The sequence below is a fragment of the Haliotis rubra genome, unplaced genomic scaffold (genome assembly GCF_003918875.1).
Source record: "Haliotis rubra isolate DU_JTF1 unplaced genomic scaffold, ASM391887v1 Scf105, whole genome shotgun sequence".
In the NCBI taxonomy this organism is placed as follows: domain Eukaryota; kingdom Metazoa; phylum Mollusca; class Gastropoda; order Lepetellida; family Haliotidae; genus Haliotis; species Haliotis rubra.
In genome coordinates, this window is record NW_025764948.1 from 2224654 (window position 1) to 2242832 (window position 18179).

Here is an 18179-nt window from a genome sequence, read left to right on the forward strand (position 1 = left end):
AAAACCTTGTTTGTATTTCGGATAGTTCACTTACAGGGATTATTCAATGCAACAATTTGCATCTAGTTACTAAGTATGCACAGATTTACAGAGTAGATGCATATATATTATGTCCTCATCGATGCTCATTTATGTTCAGGACACTACACCATTCCATTAGGGGGCTCTGATATTTCCTGTTAGGACCTTTGAAATCAGTAATTGGTAATCCACTGGCTGTGCTAGTTTTATTAGTCAAGGTAAGGCCCTGCTACATACCTTTTTTTCTGATTGCAGTAATAGATATGTGATGGTTGAATCAACAGATCAAGATTTTAATGTAAAATTTCATGTTTAATGTCAGGACCATGCACCTTGTTGTGTATACTATATGATATATCCTTAACACAGTTTACAGTTACTTCTGTGTCACTGCTATGATTTTATGTGTTTAATTATACTAGTCCTTACACAGATCTGAGACAATGTTCAACACTCACACTGGTCTGCAGGTTCAAGTCTCATATTTGTTCAGAAGGACATTTGATGACATTTTTATGACATTTGAAATTAGTGATAGATTGATTGACTCTACACTCGAAGCAAAATTAGCCGTCTAAACCAGAGGGTTCCTTGGTTATCATCTTGACTGGTTTCTCTATCTAATTGTGTATACACACTTGTATGCATCATCCGATTTCAGTGTGAGGTAGTGTTTTCATGACTAATTGTGATGTTACACCCACTATCTGGGAAGGTGACAGGTTGCAAACATATCGACCTCTGAAGTTCACCATCATTAACTTGTGTTTCAATAGTGCCATTTGGGAAACATTGTGTATGTGGAATGAAGTAATACCATTTACAACCACTTTTGGTCAGCATTGTTGTGTCTTGTACAGATCCAACTCTGCCAGTAGATTTTCTGTATTGGTCCTTTGGACCACAGACAAATGTAGGTCAGTGTCAAACATTGATCTCCAGCTTAAAGATAATTGGATAGTCTAGCTATGAGGCCCTGAAAACATGTTTGCTATTTACTGGTCAACCAGGTCTATAGGTGCCACCATTTTTACTAAAGAAATCCAAAAGGAAATAGTTAGATCACTCTTGAGCATGTTGATAAATTATAAACGGGATGAGCATTTTAGAAGATTGTCCCCTTCCTTTTAATTGGAGATTGTTAATACCCGACCGTACAAATTTCTGAATCCTTGGGTTAATTTTGTGAATTGTCTGTAATAAACATGTGTAAGTGTGCTGTAAGGCACTAGGGCTAACTGTAGATGTGCTATTTTGTTTACTCTATTGGCTTTCAAGTACAAGGAATGTCAAATTCTGAATTTGTGAATGGATGTATAACTTCATGGTTTTAGACAGGTTAACATAGGTATGTGATGTGTTACAACATGGTCCAGACTGACTGGCGTTTGAGGACTAGTTATTGAAAGCATGTCTATTGGAGAACAGAGGGTTAGGTGAGTTCAGGCTCCATGGTGCACGGCTCACTAGATCTACCAGTGATGAATCACATTCAATATGATGTATGAAAATGTTGAAGTATTTTTCCTATGACCACTTCGGTAATTTTGTTCAAACACTGTTTTGTTCATAGTGTGTGATAGAATATAGAATATATATATTGTTGCATACATAAGCTGGTTCTTTTTTCAGGAACATTTCTATAATGTTTCAAAAGTCAAATTACAGTAGCCTTGTGTTTATAATAGGAGACTGTGTTCTTTATTTCAATCAAAACAGTGCATGTTAATATTGTCATGATGATATTATATCCCTGCTTCATCATCAATGAACAGACATACCCTAGTTATTCCCTCTGGTGAATAACAGGGCACCATTAGAATAGGACATTTCTATCGGTCTTGTGGTGTCAAGTGTCATTTGTGAGAAAAGTGGCAACTTGTCTGTTTCAGTAACCATGGTAACAGAACAGTTGATAAAATATACATCCAATTTCTTCAGTCTTCAAAGAGATTTCGTTCAATTATGGATGGTGTTTGTGATGTCATGCATGCTTCATGCAATTAACGGACAGGAAATGACCTGATTCAAGAAAAACTGAACCTGAAGAGCTTTGCCATTTTCAATGATTTAGTTAGAATCTCACTCTATTTTGATAGAGATGACTGAGTTATGTTTGCTTTTTGCCACTGTCTTACTCTCCACATCCTCTTGGTTAACACTAATTTGCATTTAAAACATCATGATTGATCACTCCAAAAACAGATGCTTGTTCTTTTTCTTCAAGCTGCCCATCACAAATAAAAGAGACGCAAGCCTCTTAATTGTGTTAACCAGGGTTGTGATGTGAAGAAGGCTTGGTTGTTTTATTATTCCTTCTGCCATCTGACAATATATCACACTGGTGGTGTAATACTTCATCTCATCATGCTGATAAAAGCATTCACAGTTATGTGAATCACAATTTAAAAAGTAAGATTTTAAAAACGTTTGTTAAAGTCAGAGAATCTTTTACAATTGTGTGAAGAATGGCTCTCTGTTGGTGGGCCCTGAATTTGGTGCTTGTTTTAATGGGCAATTACCATATTGACTTTTACACATGACAAAAGACCCTATAAGATTAAAAGTTAATGCTAGGAATAAAAATGTACTTGTTTTCAAGACTTCTTGATCAGTCCAGGGACCCATTTAACAAAGCGATCATAATGCTATGACTGTCATAAATCTATGTTAAAGTATAGGAGTTACGATTACCTTAGCTCTATGATCGCTTTGAGGAATGGAATCCAAATGTACAATGCCAGTAACTAAACACAATGTCTTATATGATTCATTAGTGTATATGACACATGGCTTGACTGTAACGAGTGATGACTCAGCTTTATATATAACTGTTGACTAGCTTGTTAGCAGAGTGAGAATTGTAAACTGCTAACGAGTAGGAGAGGGCACATTTAGCATTGATGGTTTAATTAGGTTAATTTCCTTGATTCCCGGGGTTTAATTGTAAATTCCGGACAGATGTTAACTAAACTCTCATATGTATGCTTGACTCAACTGCTTTATCTGAACAATTGAGCAGGCTTTGTTGCTCCCTGTTTGAAGAGAACAATTGAGTTGCAGCATTGATTCTGGACACCGAGATGTTTGGGAATACACTTAAATACAGCAGTTGTCAGTTGTGATGTATTTTGTCGCTGTGTTGTAAAGGTCAGTAACTCGCCCAGGGATTGTTACATTCATGAAGGGCATTTAGAACAGGCCGGGAAGTCACTGAATTGAGTCTTTATTTAGTGAGATCGCTGTGGTTATTGAGACCATGGCAATATAGCCTTGCTAATGTTTGAAGATGTTTTGCTGACAGTGACAGGAATTGTGTGAATTATATTCTTTGGCTGAATTTGTGTTGTTTTCCATAAATGGTTTTTGGTTGTTATGGCAACCAATCATTCTTCTTCCAGTGCCTTACATATAGAATATAAGGTTTGTGTTTGAGAGACTGTCTGATAACCAAATATGCATGAATAATCTTTGTTTATTTAAACATTGAAATACTAGTCATGCATATTCATGTGTATGTATGGTTTCAAATGCACATATAGTTACATTTTATTATCATGGTGTTAATACTACTGGTAAAATGATCTTGACTGTATTGTAGAAATGAATAGTATGAACCTCCTTTTCACCAACCCAAATTACATCAGGAAGCCATGTGGAAATCAGACTAAAATCTAAATCAAGTTGCTCTGATGTCATTAATGTTAATTCGGACTGTACTTTGGGCGCTGATACAAAGGTTTTTCAGTTTGTTTGGTCCCGAATTTCAGTGTATTAGGAAACAGCCACACTGAACTTTCATCTGAGAAAATCACATTGTCCCAGTTAAAATTTCTATGCTGTAAGTGTAAGCACCAGTTCAACCTTCGCTTCTTTTGTTCAGTTTCATGATCTGTGATGGAATTCCTTGACTTTTCTGCCAACCCATTGCATTCAGCTCAGTTCTAATTGTCTCCTTACAGACAGCCACAGTTCCTCTATCGATCATATCCAGCCTTAAGTTTTCTAAACTCCTTCGGTTTTTTTAGAAACAAAAATACCAAGCCGCCTCCTGTCACCGACAGTAAATTTTCTGGGCCTACCTGCGCCTCCCTGGTGCTCAATGCCGTATCCATTTGCAATATTTTTCAAAACACGATAAACAGTGGACAAAGGGATGCCTGTTCTACTTGAAATCACTTTAGCTGATCTGATGTCCTTGTTATAATGCTCTAAAATGAACTTCCTCTTCTCTAAATCATCCATACTGAGGATCACTGAAAATGTCGTCTGCTAGCAAGTAAGCAAAGAGGGATAACTCTTCACAAACTAATGAAAAAGGATTAACGGAGTTGTCTCTCTTGAATGAAACCAAGCACTTGATAGCTGGTCTAGAAATCCACTTAAACATATTCCTAAAATTCTCAATAATTTCTGGTCATACTATATTATTTATATAGTTTTCTTTTTGCTTAGCCAGACATCACATTTTTTTAGGTTTGGGATTGTGAAAGAACAGATCTAGAACCGGTCAGATTGCTGCACATGCTGCAATAGACTTTGCAGTTGGGTTTTGTTTCTAAGTCCATTTGATTAGTTATGACTAAATGGTCAAACATTGGAATAGATTCAATTATTTACATTCTATAGCTAGCAGTGTGGAACGTGAGTGAGTGAGCGAGTGACAAATGCTAACTACACTGTTTGCGACCCAGCTGATTATTAATGATGGCTCTGTTATCACATGGTAAAAATGTTTATAGCTTCTTAAACACATCAAAACTAAACAGCAAGAGACAGCTACATGTCATTTCAAATTGAAAAGGTTTCCTTTGCATTTCTTGTTATCAGCGTTGAGAAATAAGGTCTAGACAATATTGATCTTCTCTGTAATGGGAGGAAACTCCATGTAATGTATCTGAATTAGACAGATCCTTTGTTGTACAGCTGTAGTTGCTTTAGGCTCAGCCCAAACTTGTCCCCTAGTAGGCTAGTACATCATAGTACCTGAATGGTGGTAGAATAGTGGTTACCATGTTGCACTGCTAAATGAAGACATTATCACATTGGAAACACACAATTATATTCATAGGATTTCATATTGAACAGTGTTTTATGATGTGCATTACCATGTGGAAATAGAGTAATTCACTCTTTGTCACCCATCTCAGTTTTATAAGGTATTTAGGATATTGTAGGAATGAACTGATCTTTGTTATTAGAATGGTTTACCATGGTTCAGTATTCTCGTTTTCAAGAAACACTAATTGTTAAAATATTAATCTTCTTATGGCATAGCGACTGCCCGGAGAGCGGAAGGTCGCTGGTTTGATCCCCGACCTGGTCATACCAAAAGACGTTAAAATATGGTACTTGTTGGTCCCTGCCTGGTGCTCGGCATTAATGGGTACAACAAGGACTGGTTGGCTCGGAGTCAGTATAATCATAATGTGTGTGAGTGGGGTATTCATGCTTCACTGCGGCATGAGTATCTTAGTGGGCTAGCACTATAAAACCAGCTTAAGTCTAGGCTAGTACAAGCAGCCGCACATACACACACATGCACATGCACGGCGAAATATTCTCAAGCACGATGTTAAACCCAATTTCACCTCACCTTTTATGGCATAGTATGGATTTAAGGTTTCTTTGACCATCAACTTATCCATGATCTTGAAGCCCAAGCCTAGTCATTCTGTGAATTTCATTTTATTTTAACTCTTAAATATACTGCAATAATTCTATAAAGAACCAAATTTGAGGTAATAAACTCAAATCAATTTTGTAAAGATAGCTTTGAATGCTGTCATTAATGTAATCATTATAACAGAAGAACATTAAACCTAAGGAATTCAAGACTTTTTGCCATATGAGTGTAATTTCTAATTAGTATGTTGGTAACTGGAACAGTTATCTTTTTCAGACAGTTGTAATCAGATAATGTTTAATTTAGATCTTAAATCTCATTTGCAAATTCTAGCAATGGTTTAATTGGACATCTCTCAAGTTATGTTTAAGTTGAGTTGTTTTTGTCAGTCCTTGTCAAATCCTTGATAAGGTATCGGCAAGGGTCCACTTGCACAAAATGTTCTTATTACTACAACTGAAATGAATCTATGTTGTTGTAATGCTAAGATCATTTTGTGCAATGAACCAAGCAAGTGTTCAGATTGTGTTTGTGTATTACTGCAATGATATGATCATTCAAAAGTATTCAAAGCTGTACTTAAAACATGATTTTATTTGCAGGATCTAGAACAGTTCTTGGATTGGTCCACTTTGATGGGTTTATATTGGCAACCTGAATCCCCTGTTAATGGAGATTGGTACATTCCCAGCCATGGCCTTCAGCAATATATTCAAGAAGGCATCAAGTCTGCTGGGAATTGGGGGTGACGCTCTGAAGCCTCCACCCCTAGATGGGGAAATTATCTACTGTAAGAACAATGTGTGTGTCCATCCTCCAGCTCCCCTCTCACTGGATGCAGAGCATTATCCAGGATACCTCACTCTCCGAGCACATGAAGACAAGGTATGGAGCTACTTTGTCGCATGTTTTCACTTAAATTTACATTTTGTGAAATTTCCCAATAAGCATGATGTTTATGATCATATCTTTATTTAGTTAATGTACAGACGCTGAATGGTACAATTGAAGCTATCCCCACAAAACACTATAGAAATAAGTCACTATAAATTCAAATAATATCAATGCCTGTTAGAGGTGCTTACATGGAATGGGATGGTCAGACAAAATATCCCAGCTAAATATGTCATAGTACCTGCAGGTTACGCTGCTAATTCTATCAGTCACTGGTTGTGCGGGTCCCAAGTTGATTGTTGTCAGGCTGCTGTGTATAGCTGGAATATTGCCATGTAGAACAACAAACAATTCAAGTAATTGAGAACTTGGCTGAGAGGGTGGAGATGTTGATTTAACAATTCAGTGTCAGTCAATCAGGCTATTCATGGAGATATTCCTATTCAATGACATTTATAATTGATTGTTTTTATCCATGTAATGTGAGCAGTGAGGATTTTGTCAGCAGCAAGGAATTTTGTGGATTGTATTTCACTAGCAGTATCAGCAGATTAATTTACAAAACTGATCAACAAGTGATTAAATATTATATAAAGAATTAATTAAAAATTTCTTTTGCGTTGTTACCTTTATCCAAAATTGAAAGTAGCAATTTGATGTTTGCAACGTTTGTAAACAGTTTTGTTCCCCATCAAAAAGTAGTATATGCAGCACATGTACGATTAAGGATAATAGATTGAGTGTAAAAACTTTCAGATTATTGCACATGTGATCATCAATGCTAATCATACTGATTGGTCAATGGAATTTTATGACATAACGTTACTGCATGATGTCACAAATGGATTGCATTTTCTCACTTTGACAAAATGATGCCTTCACTGAAGTTTCTTTGTATGGTGGATCTTTCGTTCAGTTATTTTTGTTTCTTCCAATGATAACATGTAATGCAAAGAATATTCTAGTTAAACTAAATGCAGTTGTGCGATTTGTACGTGTGAAATTGATATTTCACTGCACATACTTGTTGATTACCTGGCTGTTCTACCAGCAAGTGGTCCCCCCTCGTAAGAAATAGCGAAAAGTGACAACAAAATAATGATCGTTTTGTTTGTTAAACAACCTTTTTTTTTAGGATGTCTAAAATTATGAGACAAATCATCAGAGCTGGTCTGTCGATTTCATGTGACTGTGCAAAATTTGGTTCTGTTACAATTATTAGATTTTGTGTTAGTGAGCAATTCATCTGTCTAAAATGAAGTCAAACGGACTATAGTATTAACATGTCTTGATTTTCATGACATTCTTAATCTATGGCCTTAATCTATGATTATTTCAGGCAAGTGGACCAACTTTAATTCTTACCTGGATACCAAATGCAACACTGAAAAAGAACCCAAGGAGTATTGAAAACAGCCCCAACAAGTCAAAGGGCAATACACCCCGTGCCAGTCCAAGACGAACACCCAAGCAAGAGTTTGCCAAACTTGACCATGGTTCCCAGCTCACCCCATCTCCCAGTGAGTCGCAGTGTGACTCAGGCATTCTGGGAGGATCAGACATTTTCGAGCGTCTTGAGCGGTCCCTACCTCGTAGAAAGAAGCACAGTACAGACAACACAAGTTTGAGCTCTGAGATATCGGTTGGATCTCGAGATGACAGTGTTGAGAGCTGGAACCCAAGTGAGGAGTTCACACGGGATGGTCATCGTCTCAGCACAAGCAACAAATCGCAAACAGATTCAGGCATTGGACCAGAAGAGATTATGACAAGTCAGGGTTACGTGCAGAATAATGAGAAGTCACTGCCAATTGGAACAAAACCAAACAAGGTTGGAATTAATGTTAATGATCTGCATACCGAAAAAGGAAAGAGTAATATGGAACAAAGAAATCTCATGAATACCACTGTGAAGGAGGAGGAAATCTCTTCTCCTGATAGTGATGGACTTACATCAGAAGAACAACTGGCAGCCATGTTGAAACGAAATAAACTTCATACAAAAGCCAGAGAGAGAACAGACTCCAATAAATCTGTCAGTATTGAAATGGATGGGGATAAGTTGGTTGTTGTTACAGAAGAAGTTGGTGATGATGCATTTGTTGATAAGAATACTGATCTTTCGGAGAGGAATCTCAACAAGAATGAGAGCAAGTTTGACACTAGCAGCTCCCCTTCCACTGATGTGGATTCTGCCAGTCTTAGTTCAGATTCCACCCATCCTTCCCCTTCAGGGGCCCATTATGAAACTATGCTGTCTGAACTGAAAAAGGACCTTGAATCACAAAATGGTTTAAAATCTGGTGAATATCCATCAAAAGAATACCCCCCCTAAAGAAATCCTACAGGTTATGCCCACTGTGAGTAAAATTCCCAACGAACTTGATTTGAGTGGGTTTACTCACCCCCCACCAAATACCCCGATGCTTACTCCTGATATTTCTGTTACACGGTGTCGGAACACATCTTCCTCTTCCACAACGACTTCTGGGCCTGATTCACGACCTCCAAGTCCGTACACGTCTGATGACTCCGCCCCCAACTCACCTGGTAAGGAGTACTCTTCTTCCAGCTCCTCTGCCAGTGTGTCCCACAATCTCACCTTCCCAGAAAACTCAGTGGTGTATGCTAGTAATCGGAAAGAAAAGAAATCAGCCAAAGAACAAATCTGTGGAGTCTTCTCAGTTGATTTAGGTAAGTATAGATCTCTATTCATATATTGTGGTGTAGACAGTAAATGTAACTACTACTGGGGATGCTCTATGCAGCTCAAATTTATGGACTATATATTACCTGTATGAGCAGGGATATGTCCTATTGTCAGTAATAAGTAATTACAGAGCAAACAAGAACATTCATTACTCTTTTTATGGCAAGTAATGTTGATTATGTCAAAGTGGATGCAAGTTATACATCATTCTTTGTACTATGGAGTCATCTCTCATTGCAAATGTATGTGATTGTAACGGATTTTTTTTCTTCTCCATTAGCAGACCATCACATGAAAATTCTTTTGAATTTTTCCAAATATATGGACATGATCCATCTGTGGTAAACTTAAAGACATTTACCATTAATACAGGTAGTCGCCAAGTTTTTGTTTGCTTAGACTTATGAATAACCAGTGTACGTTTGAAAACAACCTGTTTTTGTAGCAATGAGACAAGGTAATATACTTTAACTTGATATATGATAATAGCAAGATGTTTCAGGCAATACATGATCAAAGAATTTGTACTGCTTTGTAACAATTAGTTGAAATGGCTTGGCTCATTGTGGGACAGCATCCTTGTCTTAGGAACATTCAAGATGTTACTGATTCTACTTTACTGTGTGTTGCACTGTAGCAAATCTGTGCCACAGTATGTGACACAGATGTCAAAGGGAGCACAATATGCTGTGCAACTTGCTTCATTAAACAATTGCTTATGTATGCTAGAGACTGGGGTTTGCCCAGGTTTGGCAGCCCTATTCCTGTGTTTGTGGGTTCTTCAAATTGGTAAATATCGGAGACCTATATCACTTCTATTCTGGTTTTCCTTCCATGGTAAGATATGACTGGAACTCTGTTGTAAGCAGCCTTAAAGACATACTCATTCACTCACTCATGGGTAAGAAATTACTAAGAATCCAAGGTTTGCTCTTGGATAAACTTGGTAGACATTTAAGCCCTTCATCACTTTGGGCTATCCCCTGCACTAAGATTTGTCTGTTGTGTGTGGTACTATGGTCAGTTGTTGTGTACAGGTCAGATGCGGTCTCTGCGGCTGTTCTACAGTGACAAGGAGTGTACCCGGGGCCAAGTGGTCATAGCCAGCAGGGAGAGCCAGTACAAGATCCTCCACTTCCATAACGGAGGCTTGGATAAGCTGGCTGAGATCTTCGAGGACTGGAGCTTGTTTGCCAAGGCTAAGGACAAGGTATCAAAACGAAAAGTAAATACAAAGAGAAGTCCAGCTACTGTATGTTGTGGCTGTGTTTGTAACAGTGTATTCACCATTGCTGCTTATTGTTTGTCACAGTTTTAAAGATGTACATGAACTTTTCAGGCAGATGTTGTATCACCTCTCTGTGTGATTTTATATTTTATATATTACAAAATGTAAGCATTTGTTTTGGGCAAAATATGTAAAATTTCTTGTCCTTTAAACTTTAAGGTAATGATGTTATCAGTACAGTTGTCAAGGTCAAGGAAACTGGGGCATGACAATGAATGTGCGACACTGGTTCACATCATTTAGTATCGATGTAACAGTGAGTGTTATTGTTCAACAACTTTTGACTGTGTGTCTGAACCCTACAGGTGAAGGAAGGTGAGACCCCTTACCGCCAGTTCCTCATTGTGAAGCCCCAGATCACTGACGACCAGTGCCACCCTGAAGAGGGTGTGTATGCCACAGTCACTGAGGAGATCTGGAGGGTGCACATGAACAGGGAAGGCATCATTGAGGATGACTATCAGCTGAGGAAGGTTAGTATCCCATGTTCTTTTGGAAAAGAATTTAGATTATAGAGATCATCTTAGAGGAGGTGTTGCAGAAGAGAAGCAAAATTGACGTCAGTTTGAGTTGTTCTGCTGTGATGAAGAGTATTTAAGTTATATCATGGTGTTAACTTTAGAAAGCCTGAACTGACACATGTTTGACATAGGATCAGCATTATTTGTATTTCCTCTTGGTTGGGACTCTTGAATTATAGCTGTCATTGGAACATTTTTTTGGACTTAGATAATCCAGGCTGTTATCTTTAGCCCACTTAGTCCCTATTAACATTTATATTTGTTTTATTTTCTAGGCTATATTTTTTGGTGGCCTTGATCCGCTGTTACGTCACGAGTCCTGGCCTTATCTCCTCCACTACTTCCCCTATGACTCAAGTTTCGATGAACGGGAACAAATCCGCAATGACAAATTCATTGAGTATCAAAATATTAGAAAAATGAGGTGAGTTGCTTTTGTATGTTTTTTAATCAAAATGTTCAATGTTGAATGTCCATTCCCTTTTGAACTGGTTACTCATTAAAGGGAAGTAATTTGGTGGCTCAGAATATTACCTACCTTTGGTCATAGTTGAAAAGTTGTCATATTGACAGATTTTGTTCATGTATTTCCATCAAGGACATCTGCGCCAGTGTTACTTGAGGCATTAATCTGTGTTTCAATTGGTCTTCAGCAATCCATACTTGTCGTGAGAGGCAACCTACAAGATTGGGTGGTCAGACACATAAACCTGGTTAATGCATGTCTTCGAGTTCCAATTACGTAAATCAAAGCTCATAATGTCAGCTTCTGGATTGTCTGGTTTAGAGTTGTATACAGACCTACATCTGTTATATGGATGGAACAAATAAGCCTGAGGAATCTTTTTGAAACAATATTCAGCAAGTTTTGTGCATGAAAGTGCATTAAACTTTCTCACTAAAAGACAATCTGTATTCATAGCTTGGCCATGGGAGCCATTCTAGTTTCACTTCTCAGGGGGATACACACAGTATGTAATCTTGACTACCACTTGACAGACTTCAGTTTTTGGAAAATTGGTGGCTGAGTGTATTAGATCGCTGACTTTGTTTGCTGGCGATCTGGGAGTGTAGGGATTGAATAATCCCGGGTGGAATAAATAAAAAAGTACTCAAATCTGTACTTCACTGTGTGTAAGTGTAATCCTGTGTATTATATACATTACAAGTTATGTGCATTACAAGAATCTGAGTTCTCCCACTTTGACTGACTGACTGACTGAGTTTGGTTTTACGTCGCCTTTAGCAATCTTCCAGCAACATCACGGCTGGGGACACCAGAAATGGGCTTCACACAATGTACCCATGTGGGGATTCGAACCCGGATCTTCGGCGTGACAAGCCAACACTTTAACCACTACGCTACCCCACCGCCCCTCTCCCACTTTGAATTTTGGTGCACACACTGGCTACACTTTGGTTGGCTGTTACAATGACTGCAAATTTTAGATCTTAAATGTTTGGAAACAACTGCAATTTGTTTAGGTTGTCATTGTACTCAAAAGCAGAGGATTAATTGTCTCACTACAAACATCCATGTTGCCATTTGAACCTTTGAGGCCTGAATTTTGATGACCCCATAATGTGGGTTTGTTGACTATAATGTAGAACATGTGGAGGAGAGGTTGTTGAGAAACCAGTTGATGCATGTCAATCCGTGTATATATTTACAGAGAGTCGATGACATTCGAGGAACAGCAGCAGTTCTGGAGGACAATCCAATGCACTGTGGAGAAGGATGTGGTGCGAACAGACCGAAGCCACCCTTACTTCCGCGGGGATGACAACCCCAACATTGAAGTGCTCAAGTCAGTATATGCATGAAATACTTGTAGTTCAGCAGACTGATGGTTTTATGTAACAATAACAAATAGTCTTGCTTTATGATATGAACTTATTTAATCATGATAATGTAAAGCTCGTTTTTGTTTCTTTTAAATCTCTTCAACATATTACCTGTGACGGTCCGGGTTAGAATTGGCCTTCAGTAACCCATGCTTGTCATAAGAGACGACTAATGGGATCGGGTGGTCAGGCTCGCTGGCTCGGTTGACACATGTCATTGGTTCCCAAATGTACAGATCGATGCTCATGCTGTTGATCACTGGATTGTCTGGTCCAGACTCGAATATTTACAGACCGCCGCCATATAGCTGGAATATTGCTGAGTGCGGCGTAAAACTAAACTCACTCACTCACTTCAACATATTAATCTTGTGGTGTTCAACTGTTGTGGCCTGAGTGTTATCTGTATATTGTGTCTGCCAGACTGTCAAACATTAGGTCAGGCCCCAATTTCACGAAACAAACTGAAGTCTGAGTTTTCACTCAATTTTGAGACAATGCATTTCCCAGAAATTTGAAATTTGAGTAGAAACTTAAGTTTGTTTCGAGAAATCGGGGCCTGATCATTAAGTCACTCATAGGTCAAATCACAGATTCTACTTTCAACATGTTTATTGGTAACAGTGGTGAATGTTGTTCGCCATCCTATTTCCCCACAATTGTTGTAAGAGCTGACTAGAATGGGGTTTGGTGTAATAGTGTTTCATCTGAGTCATGAGTATGTACAGAGTCTAGATGAACACTAAGGGAACAACTATTGGATGGCTAATCAAGCCCTTGTTTTATGGGATTTGTTTGTTTCTTAGGAAACACAAACCTTACCTATTTCTTTAGTTGTAGTTTCCCAAAGACACATTGTATTTTTTTGCTATTGCTATAACACCCGATTCACTGACTCTCTCCTTATTGTCTCCAGGAACATCCTCCTGAACTACGCTGTGGCCAATCCCTGGATGGGCTACACTCAGGGCATGTCAGACCTGTTGGCGCCAGTGTTGGCTGAGGTGCAGAACGAGGTTGATGCATACTGGTGCTTTGTCGGACTCATGCAGAGGACCATCTTTGTCAGTTCTCCCCGAGACAGCGATATGGATAAGCAGCTGGTAGGATGTGTGACTCATCTCTGTAAAATGGCAGTAGTTCATTCTGATATTCCAGCTGGTTCATTTCCCTGTGGCATTAGTCTTGCAACCTGTACCTAGTTGTCTGCCACAATTATTTAGTACCAAGACAGAAACATCATTGTGACAATGTTTCTGCAATTATCAATAGCCTTTTTGTGTGCCCCTTGACAGTAACAATCATTAGTATGACAGGCATGTGAACCTCGTTTAAATAATCATCAAACTTAAAAGGTATAATATAATTAAACTGTAATTCATTTGTTTGCTGGTAGATAACAGTTACATATCGGAGTCAATCGATTATCAATTATTTGACTGCCATGTATGAAACAGTTTTGATTACTGCAAGAATTTTAACCTCACTTCAGTTAATGGTAACTGCCATAAATGTTATGGTTTGATGTAACATGGATTTGTAAGAAAATTAAAGGGAAATAGGAAACAATTCAATAGGAATCAAAATATGTGTTTGTTAGCATTGAAAACACTCTTGTCGTGTTTGTTCATTATGGGATAAAATTCAAATAAAAGGCAGTATTTGATCAACAGGAAGAAATGTGCACATTGTTTTTTTTTGTCAAATGAGTACTCATATTCATTCGCTTCCAGAACTACTTCCGTGAGCTGCTACGTTTGATGGAGTTCAAGTTCTTTGCTCACCTGGTGAAGTTGGGGAGTGATGCCATGGAGCTGCTGTTTTGTCATAGGTTGGTGTCAGTGAGTGAGTGAGTTAAGTTTTACCCCGCACTCAGCAATATTCCAGCTATATGGCGGCGGTCTGTAAATAATCGAGTAGACAATCCAGTGATCAACAGCATGAGCATCGATCTGCGTAATTGGAGACCGATGACGTGTCAACGAAGCCAGCGATCATAAACTTTATTCTGAAATACAGTGATAAATTCAGAAGCAGTTACAAGTTTAATGATAGTAACAAACTAAAAATTATACTTATTTCTTTCCAAATGATTTAAATAAAAATAGATAAACTAATATCATATCTGTTTAACATGTTAAAGAGCAGTAAACCATCTGTTTTAATCATTACAATATGTTTATCCACTTTGTTCATTTGTAGGTGGATCTTGCTGTGCTTCAAGCGTGAGTTCCCTGAGTGTGATGCTCTGAGTATCTGGGAGGCTTGCTGGTCCCACTACCAGACTGACTACTTCCACCTGTTCCTCTGTGTGGCCATCGTGTCCATATACGGGGATGATGTTATAGAACAGAACCTGCCTGCTGATGAGATCCTCCTCCACTTCAGCAGCCTTGCTATGCACATGAATGGAGATCTTGTCCTCAGGAAGGTAAGGTTACTGATGGAGAAATCATTAATCAAAGATGTTATGTCAACAGATTGATATACTGTTGTTCAAAAGGGTAACCATTGACTGCATCAGGGCTGATAGTGAGGATCAGCACCCACAACATTGCACAGTGCCACAATAGTGTGGTAAGGCAAATGATCCAGTTGGGCTGTCGCTGAAATTGAAACATTGAGACAATGATTACTGTACATAATGAAAGTAGTTTGTTTTTGATTAACATGTTCAATAATACCACATGGGGACTGACCACTCTGTGACTATGGTATCAGGGACTGATTGTGTGGTATCATATCAAGACAAATCAGTTTGGTTGGCCATTTGAGTGTCAATTGCAGCAGAGTTCTTCATGTCCTGTGTGCAATATAGTCGAAAATAGTTCTAATGCCTTGTGTTTCTTCCACTAGGCCCGTGGTTTACTGCACCAGTATCGGAAGATGAGGAAGATCCCGTGCAGCCTGTTTGGTCTGTGTTCTCGCTGTAGCCCCGGGATGTGGGACAGTGGTCACGTGCCCACTGTGGAGTGTGTGGGGCACCGGGAGGGAGAGGAATGTCTCTATCAAAGTCAGCCCAGCACACCAGTTACCCCCACACACTGAGGACACCTGCTCGTTATAGTCTGGATACACAGAGCAAACACAGTACTAACAACACACATACGACAGTAGTGTTACACTAGGTTTCAGTAATGATTGATGGTAACGTCTTCTCTCTTTGGTGTTCAAAATGCCTTAGTTGTTCTCACACTACAGGCATCTTCTATGCATTCATTAAGAGGTGGGCATTTTCTTACACCCCGCTATAAGCATGTTTCAGGGATGGCTGTAACAGGTATTGAACAAGTTCTGTAGGCATTAAGACATTGGGCTGTTCAGCTGAATCTTCCTCACTCTCTTCATCCTTTATCATGATATTAATTTCATAATCCACCATCAATTATGGTTACAGGTGTAGTATTACCGGAGCTGTTCTGATTGTATTACTGATGCACATACCTACAGGGTAGCTATAACAGTCATCACACATTGACCCAGTTATATTTTTAAAGGGTATATACATGGAGTTAAGATAGAGCAACCGGTATATGTGTTGGCTTGATGTACGTGGAACAGTATTGTGGGTTTGACAGACTTGATGGAGCATGGACAAAAAAGACCGATTCCAAATACTATATCACTGTTAGAATATTGTTCTTCCAAAATATCCTCCACATCATTTTGACATCTGTTGATGTCTCCATTAGTGATTGTGTGTCTGGTGTTAGTATCTTTTTACAGTACCTGATGTGTTTGCAGTGCTTTAAGTTATATGTAGACAGAACTGCAATGCCTGTAGTTTAGACAGGGAATTTAAGCCAAGGCTCTTGTTACATATGGCAGGGATTGATGCAGACTTTATATCATGGTTGTAACCAATGCCAAAGTGGTTGTTCAGGTTGTTTAATCATTTACAAATTGTGTAAGTATTTACATTTCACAGTGTTTCACTGAGAGTAGGATTACAAGTGAATATTAAAGAAAAGCATGTTCAAGCAGTGTTTAAAACTCCCAAAACTTCAAGCCAGACAGCCAGCCTGGTAACCAGACCAGCGGACAGGCTACGTTTGAAATTAGACCATCTGAGATGAAAATAGACCGTTCCGGACGGTTGGGCAGGTGGGCGGGCGGGAATTTTAAATGCTGCTGACGTGAATGATCAAGTCGTCAGTAAGTGTAATGTGACTTACAAGAGATGAGATTATTTTGTTACTGAGACAATAGATGATTGTTTATGAAATTTAAGCAATGAAGTTGAAGTTCTTGTCACCTGTTGTATGTTTCTATGGTTACGGTAACTTTCTGCTCAGAGATGCTGGGATCCACAACCTTCTGACAAAGAGGAAAGTACACCCAGAATTAAGCATGTGTTGTATGGAATTATTGCTCATAGATCGTCAACATATCCAGGGTTGATTGATGCAGCAAAAGATGGACATCCTTTTATGTGAGTGAAATACTGCAGGCTGAAAATGATTTTGATTTGAATGTCTGCAACAGTAAAAGTGTTATGGTAATCCACAAAAAAATATTTCTCATCCTTCCTTAAATAGTCCAATCCTGAACTGGTAGCTATGGTGAAGAAGACTATGGTCCATTGATACAGACTAAGAGGACATCTTGCTCATGATACCAGCCTATATTTTGTTGAGTATGTTCTTGACCAAGAGTATTCATGACCAAAAAAAGAAATTGGCTTCACTATCAAAGCTGATTATTTTCTGATTGGTTGACAGTGTGTTAAGATGTGAGATTTTTGGATGTAGAGAAGGGAGTTGTCGGGAGTCACAGGATGTGATTGGTTCAGTCATGTGGTGATACATAACTACATGTATTATTTTGTGTATATAATGTAGATATATATATTAAGGGCAGCAAATGTAAACCCGACTTGTTCAACATGTTGATCAATGTTAGTCCATACTGATAGTTGATGTGAGAGAGTTCTCTTCTTGTTCTGAAAAATACCTCTTATTGATCTTATCGATGACGGGGGGGGATGTTAATGTAGAATTATTCTGTAGATATTTGTGTGTTTGTTCATGTTATGATTTTTTCAGAATACATGGTATAAATCCAAAAATACACATATTGAATATTCAACAATATACTGCTACTGGCCATGAATTTAGCAAGGTTGAGAATGAATCTAGTGCATTATTATCATTACAGGATTTTGTTTTAAATAAAATAATACTGACCAGTATATACTTTGAGCGGTGGGGTAGTCTAGTGGTTAAAGCGTTGGCTCGTCACGCCGAAGACCCGGGGTTCGAATCCCCACATGGG

General features: G+C 38.6%; 1 protein-coding gene and 1 long non-coding RNA gene across 2 annotated transcripts in view; both read left to right on the plus strand.

The window, feature by feature from the left end:
* The window catches only part of LOC124276318 (TBC1 domain family member 16-like), a 34192-nt gene extending 17243 nt beyond the window's left edge, over nucleotides 1-16949 (plus strand). Inside the window, exons 2-12 of the mRNA XM_046711935.1 lie at nucleotides 6250-6532; nucleotides 7881-8844; nucleotides 8879-9235; nucleotides 10289-10476; nucleotides 10845-11012; nucleotides 11336-11484; nucleotides 12734-12868; nucleotides 13822-14008; nucleotides 14639-14736; nucleotides 15108-15336; nucleotides 15762-16949. Of these exons, the coding sequence (XP_046567891.1) occupies nucleotides 6317-6532; nucleotides 7881-8844; nucleotides 8879-9235; nucleotides 10289-10476; nucleotides 10845-11012; nucleotides 11336-11484; nucleotides 12734-12868; nucleotides 13822-14008; nucleotides 14639-14736; nucleotides 15108-15336; nucleotides 15762-15953 (2883 nt within the window). The 5' untranslated portion in view covers nucleotides 6250-6316 and the 3' untranslated portion in view covers nucleotides 15954-16949. The remainder of the gene's footprint in view (nucleotides 1-6249; nucleotides 6533-7880; nucleotides 8845-8878; nucleotides 9236-10288; nucleotides 10477-10844; nucleotides 11013-11335; nucleotides 11485-12733; nucleotides 12869-13821; nucleotides 14009-14638; nucleotides 14737-15107; nucleotides 15337-15761) is intronic.
* A 76-nt stretch (nucleotides 16950-17025) lies between these two features.
* Nucleotides 17026-17411, plus strand: LOC124276328. Its single transcript, XR_006898518.1, has 2 exons — nucleotides 17026-17056; nucleotides 17115-17411. It is a non-coding gene; the product is annotated as an uncharacterized LOC124276328 (long non-coding RNA).
* Nucleotides 17412-18179: the final 768 nt, after the last annotated feature.